Source organism: Mytilus californianus, unplaced genomic scaffold (genome assembly GCF_021869535.1).
Source record: "Mytilus californianus isolate M0D057914Y unplaced genomic scaffold, xbMytCali1.0.p SCAF_5, whole genome shotgun sequence".
Classification (NCBI taxonomy): Eukaryota; Metazoa; Mollusca; class Bivalvia; order Mytilida; family Mytilidae; genus Mytilus; species Mytilus californianus.
The window spans coordinates 12,049,261-12,057,568 of NW_026262701.1; the positions used below are offsets into that span (position 1 = coordinate 12,049,261).

At 31.1% G+C, this 8,308-nt stretch overlaps 1 protein-coding gene across 1 annotated transcript in view; it reads right to left on the reverse strand.

The window, feature by feature from the left end:
* Positions 1 to 3,915: 3,915 nt before the first annotated feature.
* LOC127702905 (ankyrin repeat domain-containing protein 12-like) overlaps positions 3,916 to 8,308 on the reverse strand; it is a 51,896-nt gene continuing 47,503 nt past the window's right edge. The window contains exon 14 of the mRNA XM_052207208.1: positions 3,916 to 8,256. Coding sequence (XP_052063168.1) covers positions 8,077 to 8,256 — 180 coding nt within the window. The 3' untranslated portion in view covers positions 3,916 to 8,076. The remainder of the gene's footprint in view (positions 8,257 to 8,308) is intronic.

An 8,308-nucleotide genomic window follows, 5' to 3' on the forward strand; every position in this document is an offset into this window, starting at 1 on the left:
TTTTTGAAATAAGCGGAGTGATGGATATGACGAGAAATACTATCAATAAGATAGTTCATACAGACGTAGCAGAAAATCTCAATATTTTTAATTTCTCTGGAAATGGTATGTATAACACTATTTATAAACTACAAGGCTGGCGACTACGATTCACAAAGATGGAATATATGGACTTTTCCAATAATAAAAGTTATTCCAATGATACGAGATTACGGAATGACCATGAAAGAGACAAAAATCAGTCGGAATAATAGATATGAGGCGTAATAAGATAATTTCATTAACAAAAGGTATGATTGACTCGTTCTCAACTCAGGAATTTGCTAAAGTCGACATCACTGAAAATCCATTCTTATGTGACTGTGGAATAATTGAAGTAATGGAATATCTATCTTCAAAGACTATGCCAAAAGCTTATGACTACCTAGGGTCGCTAGAGTGTGTAAATCCCTCAAACGTCCGTGGACGTCAGCTGCTAAGTATGTCTCCTACAGAACTAAACTGTAATAAGGAAACTTTCATAAATTTTCCAATAGTCGTTTTGAGCATCATAACAATAACATTGTTTATCATAACTTTGTTGACAGTAATCTTTTCAGAAATATAATCAAGATAAATATATTTTCTAGACTAAATACAAACGTAGCAACGTAACAATTGCTACGTTGGACCCTTATTGCCGGAATGTTAGTTGTATTATGAACACCGATTTCTTACGAACGTAACAATAATATTTGTGTCTAATTAAGGTAACGATGTGTTATTTTTACGTTAATGCATTTAAATGTATGCTGGGAATAGTAATATAGTATGTCCCGTATTTATGTAATAAATTGAAATACAACTTGAAAAATTTTATTTTAAAAAAAATCAATGATACAATATTGCATACAGATTATATATTTAATTTACAATGGCAGCTTCTGCACATCCAGAATGTGCTTAAGTCCGACGCATGTTTGGTGGAGCCATCACAAACGAGTGACGCCGCAATATGCACGTCGGTTTTGCAAAATAAACAGTTGGACTCTCAGTTTCTCTTTGTGAAGTTATATCAGCATTCAATGCCTGCCATGTTTCAGGTGAAAAGTGTTTTTTGATTCTTGTTTTATTTATATGTTTGTCCAAACTTTTTGTCGGAAACATGTGGTGTTGTTTTATGTTGTCTTTTTATATTATCTCTATTCCGTCCATCACTGCTGTTATGTTTAACTCGGCTTTTCATGTCCTACTTAGCATGGCTGAAACGGAAAAAATAAAACAATAGTCCAGGACTATTTGTGAAGGCAATTGATTTAGACATTTGCCGACAGGTGTCAACAATATTCAGCTGAAGATGAACCGATTTTCATTTTCATCGTCCAGATGTTTTGTGATCATAATTTCATTCTTATTGGCGATAGTACGTGCTCTTATCTTATAAAGGTCTGTAATCCCTCTCAGTTCGGAAAGATTTCACGGTTTTCATCAAATCATCGAAAAATGGGACGATATTCGTGATATTGGAAAATTTGGATATCAGTCCTTTTAATTTTTGATTGATAGATTCATCACGATTGTTTGTATTGTTTATTAAGCTCGTAGTATTATCTTTAAGTCCTATCCATTCCGTTCTAATTGGGTGCCAGTCGATTTACCTAATAACCGATTCGAACTTTGTGTCTTTCAGTTCTTGGTAAAATTCTGAATAGCTGTCTTCTGACCTAGTATATGCCATTTTCTGAAAAAATTCAAGAATACGTTCGTCTTTTGGTATTCCTGGCTTCTCAGTAGTATATATTCGTCAGAAGCTATCCAAAATGCTATAACCTCGCTCTCGCCGTTTCCATCGACAGACATTAGCACAAAATGAGGCAGACGAAGCTCATTCAGTTTATAAGTGGCATCAATGAGTAGAACTTCGGGAAACTTTTCAATAAGCGCCTCATTGGCTCGTCTTGGCAAAATACGATTCCGGTGATATTGGTGACGAGTTTCATTATATTTTGGAATGTTCGGCAAGTATTGAATGCCAAGAATTCCCTGTGTAACCACTTAATGTATCTACTTTACATGAATACTTATATTTTATACTGTGTATGTTAATTTATTTGTATATAAATAAACTCATCATATTTCTTCATGCCATTGTACTTTGGTTTACCATTAAGCAATTGATTAATTAACCAAGAAAATAAGGTCAAGTTCAAATGAACCTTGTCACACGGACATGTACACTATACAACTATTCAATTCACCAAATATAGATGACCTAATGCTTATGGCATCTATGAACCAGACGCAACCACAAAACATAACATTGACGTAAGATAAACCTTGCTAGAGACACATGTACACCTTACAATAAGTCAATTCACCAAATTTAATTGACCATATCCTTACAGTATCTGTGAAACGCTCCTGACAACGAAATTATAACATTGACCAATCAATCATCAACATGAAAATGTGAGATAACCCCTGCTAGACAGACATGTACAACTTGCAATCATTCCATGCACTAAACATTGTTGATATATTGCTTTAGTAGCCTAGAACAGGACATAGCCACAAAAACTTACGGTTAACAAATGAACCGTGAAAATGAGGTCAAAGTCAGATGAACCCTGCAGCAGACATTTACTCCTTACATTCATTCAATATACCAAATATATTTGACCTATTGCTTATAGTATTTGAGATATGCACTTGACAACAAAAATTAAACCTCGGTCAGATTCATGACATGAAGTCAAGGTCAGGTGAGACCTGTCTGACAGAAATGTAGACCTTGCAAGGATCCCATATACCGAATCTAGTTATCCTAAAACTCATAAGTGATAAATTCAAACAAGAAACAAGTTTTTTAAGAAGTTGCTTTACCATGTAAATGAGGTCAAGGACATTTGACATATGACAACATGAAGCTTCAGAACATGAGGTATCCGTTTAGAAGGTCTGAAGAATCCAGGTCATCCACCTTCTAAAATATAGAGTTTTTCACAAATAGTTTATGCCCTCGCTATATTAGCATCCTTATGTCTCGCAAAATGAAATTTCATTAAAACTAGGCAAGCCAAAATGGCCTTCTTGGTTGACTAGCAACAACGAAGAGTATAGCCCTACTCATCATTATACATTGATGAAAATGTCTATTCTCATTGGGTATAATAAAGTTCAAAGTATTAAACATGAAATAACTGCTTGGCAGAGGATGATCTGAAAAATAGCTTACATCGAACATCTCATCATTTAAAAATAATCCGGGTACCAAATTATTCCATAAAACAGAAACTATGAATAATGTAGCAAACAATGTGGATATTACAAACATTCAAAGTATAGTTAAACAGAAAGTAACTGTTCAACAGATCCTAAACTTGCTTATCCGGAACATCTCAACATTAAAAATGTCCTTATAAAATATCCCATCATTCCATTGTACAGGACTGGAGAATGATGTAAGGGCTATCCCAAACTTGATTGTAATGGGGGGATGGGAAGCACTCAACATATATTAATTGTGGGTGGTTGGTTTTTCCTAAGAATATTGTAAGAGTATATTCCAAGCTCAGTCTGTATATCAAAAATTTGTCAAAAGAACTGTACTTCCTGATGATCTGAAATACAGGGTATAATACAACATAAAGAAGTACTAGACCAAATATCAAATCTTTCCTTTATATATATTTTGATTAATATGCAACGAAAATTTTGAGACCAAAGGACATCACAAAGAACCATTCAATACACAAGTGGGATATAATTACCAACAAATTAACAATAGTACCCATTTTGAAATCATTTTTGTAATACTCGGTGTCAGTATCAAGACCTATTCTTTTAACAGAACTATGATGGACACAAAGTGGTGCAAATATCTCCTTAATATTTGTCTCTTAAATTAGGTATGACGGGCTAAGAAAACACATATACTAAGGTTTTTATCTATTTATTTACCATTCGGTTTGTTCACAAGTACAATAGATTTACAGAAGTTCCTAGAACAAATAGTCACATGATCATAATATGAAGGAAGCATATGATCTGTGTAGTCACATGATAAGATAATACAATACAAGTCATTTAAGAAATGGTTGATCAGCTGCTACCAACAAAAGTCGAGTCAATTCTTTTTGCTCTTATTTTTGTTACAAATTATCACCTGTACATGAGAAAACATTTGCAAAATTTCAAAATGCTTATGAACTGAATTGTCTACCTTGACAAAGGATGACACTTAATATTTAGTTTGGAACTGTTGTTTAGTACACAGTTTCCTTCTTTTTGATTCTTTTGTCCCCAAAGACACTAAATCGGGACTCATTTGATCTTTTATTCCTTTTTAAGAATCAGTCAAATTTTCTTCAAGTGACAGGAAAAATGTTAAGACAAGAGGTCATCTTCCCTTCTAGTAAACATAGATATTCAGAACTAAAGACAGAGCTGCTAATTGTAAATATATATATATTTGGATCTGTGTTTTTTTCAAATAACTATTGTGGTAATTTAGAAAGTGTTGATACTTACTTAAAACAAAACAAATCATATCATATTCATGCATTCTTTAACTTGATCTACATTTTATGGATTAATTTTGTTGCAATCAAATAAATAGGCAAAGTAACCAGACATAGCTGTAGTATGTTTTTTAAAGAAGGATAAATTTTTACATAATTGTCTTAAATTTTTAACATTTTCCTGAAAAGTCTTCAATCAACTAATACTGAAAATAATCATATGAAAGGGGCTAGAATTTCGATATTTTCAAAAAAATAAAGCCATGTTCTAATAGAGGCAATGAACCAAAAATCAAAAGTGGAACCTTACATGTAAAAAATATATTAATTAGTTTTGAAATAGAAATACTAATTTCATGTGCAATCAAAACACTACCATTATATATCATATGTGGAAAATGTCTAAAGACAGATTAAAGTTGGTCCAAATAGCTTCAAGGAAAGCATAATATCTACAAGCAAAATTAACTTGTCTGTTTGATATGTGACTATTTATAAACCTTATGCAATATGACAATGATGAGACTGTACAAGGATGAGATGCAAGCAAAATATATACATAACATTACCATGACCCATACAGCATGAGACAATGGCCTTGCACTTTGAAGATTAGTGACCTTGGGTCATAGGTATAATTCTTTTTACAACACTAGATTATTTACATAAAATGAAGTTTTATACAACAATAATTATAGATGTCTTTGTTACATGATTTACAACAGATTGTCAATATATTACACCACTCAATCCGTTATTATATTAAAAATAATGTTTCTCATCAGAGGTTTTTAAAAATCTAGCACTGAAAAAATAATCTTTATATGAGGAATTAAATGATTGCTGTTGAAATTGCTTTCCCAAATGAAAATGTACTTGACATTTACTAAAAAAATCCTTCTATAAAAGATTTTGGCCTAGAAGCTTTATTTCGTAATGAAGATGGTAAAAAATGAAAATTTGTGCAATGCCATGAAGCTTGTGATTGAAATCAAAATTGGATTCTTTTAATAGAATTAGATTAAATGGCTGCATCCTGAAAGTTTCAAGGATCAACATGTGCACTTTCACAAAGACGTTGCTATTTAATAGAGGATCAGCCTAAATACTCAATTGAGACAAAAACATACATAAGAGGCAAAAGGACATTAAACAAATGAAGACACTCTTAACAACTAAAATATACCAAACAAAATTAAACAACAGAAAATTAGGAAAAGAGATAAACCTGTGCATGTAAAAAATTCCTATTTGCTTGTAAATATTCAAAAATATTGTAAATAGCATGGACAAAACACCATTAAACCAACAACAGCAAAAATACCTAGCAGTGCAAAAACTCCCATTCAATTTAAAGGCATCAGCAATATTTTTTTATTGAAAAAATTTTGTGTTATCTTTAATATTTATACAATATATGACTTTTACACCTTTGAATCTAATGTACTTTTCTTTTGTAATTCTGCATACTGATGCAAGTACAAAGTGTGAGCAGTAATGTCTTACAGAAACATTAGTAGACAACGTTTTCTTTGTCTTAAATTTATAACAATGTATATCATTATCAAACATTTAACGTTACATTTGATCACTCTTTGTTACAAAAAAATAGCTGATTTTCACTGTAAATATTGGTAATGGCTACTACAACTTAATACTTTTCCAGTGTGGCAGAAAACTGCATATTTGTCCCTTAAACTTCATACAAAGAAATTGTGTGAATACAATACAATAAAGCATTTTACTTACTGATGTCACAAACAATTTTTCCTATTTTCATGTTTTCTAAATGTTTTGTGAAGCTATATAGAATTGAAACAATATTTTTTTTTACTTGCATAAAGAGAAATAGTGCAATATTTCATGTAAAATTTAGTATTTAGGAACAAGATGTTTTACATGGTCTTGTCATCATAAAATATAAGTTGAGGGTTCAAATAATCACAACTATAATATAATGCAAGTCTATAAAGCCACTCACACGGTGTAGGTACTTCACAAGTACAAATATGATTTTAAATTATCCAAACTATTTCCTTCAAATACAACCTTTGTTTTATTTAAGTATTAATGGGGCATACACATAAAATATAAAGTTTTAAGACATATGTAGTACATAGAATGGAGAAAGGAGAAGGTATTATAAATTGGACCCCGAGATTGCCAAAATAGTAAAAATTCTAAAATCTTTTCAAATCTGTGTAATTTTATTAACAAATGAAAAGGCTGATGTAGTCTGGTCACTTTAGTTCAGAAATGCCATTTGTGATGTCACTGTGACTTCATTCATATGTCAAAATGGACATATTTAACTTAACCTAAACTAGTAGCAGGGTCCACAATTTTTGGTAAAATGTGAGCAACAGCTTTACACAAAAGTATATTTTATTTACTCTAACATCTTGTATAAAATATCGTGCAACAAATGATCATTTTAGGTAACATTGTTACTCACATCTAATTATTAAAGATCTCAAATGGAGGCTAATAAGGAAAATTTTGCATTCTTTCATTCAATAAAGACGTACGAAGGCCTAAAAGCAAAAAATGTACAGGATCTAAGACAAATAGGTAAATTTAAAATTGTGTTTTCTTTTATATTTATGAATATTTAGGACAAAGATAGTATTTTTATACCTTCTCCTTTATCTTAGTAACTGGTTTTCAGAAATAAGCATGTGCATCAAATAATACCATATATTGGTAAATATATATATGTATCTTAACTAACAAATGTTTTATTTCAAGTGTTCATGGCTCACAAAATGAGTAACTTTTACAAGCAAAAATGCACATAAAATTAAAACATGTGAAATAAATAAAACTCTGTAAAGATATAGCACTGAGAGAGAAGTAAGTTATTACAATAGGCCCTATAGACGCATTCAGTAAATGTTTTTTTTTCCTCAAAGGATTGAGTTTTACATCCTTTCCGAGTGGTTATTAAAAGTGTCTGTAGGGGTGTACAAAAATAAAATTGATGTAAAAAAATGGCATTGATTTTTCAAGTGCTTGGTTTACTGATGGTATTAACAGTTACATGAAACGATCCACCATTTAACTTTCAGAATGAGTATTAAAAATTCTCATCTTAATGAAACTTGAAACATCTTATTTTCTAATCATATATGTACTGGAAGAAAATTTCCAATTAAAAAGTTTGAAAAAATCAAAGTACTTGTGAGAACTGAGGGTGTAAAGATTGCCTTTAAATTTGCAATGTGAGCTTCATTTTTATTTTTAAGTTATCTCCCTTTGTCACAATTGCAGGTAAAACCATTTCTATTTTCTGCAACTTTTGTAATTTTTAATATCATGGTTAACTTCACAAGTATGCTGAATATCTAAGTATCTATTAATAATTAATTGCTTGATAGGGGTATGGATTGGATCTAAAGACAGTTCACTTCATGTATTATGAAGGTAAGGCAGATGGCTTAAATTATCTAACAATTCAATTACAGGCATTTTATTGCACTTGTGCAATCTTTATCTTGATAAAACAGAGATTAAAAATCAAACTCTCAAAAAACATTTACTGAATGTTCAATGTATTACACTAACAAGTAACATAACACTATGAAGGCAACAATTCAAAATCATCATTAACTTGGACCATGGGAACATGAAGTTCTTCTACAACAGGCAATCGATTTTTGTCACAAAGTCCAAACTCTTTCATTTTACATTCCCAGTCCATTTTTTGTACAGCAAATAAAGATTCTGCCTCGTTATGATGTCGTAGTAATAATGCGTTCTGAAATAATCAAATTTTCGACATTTTATTAATGCTAGATTAGTAATAATTA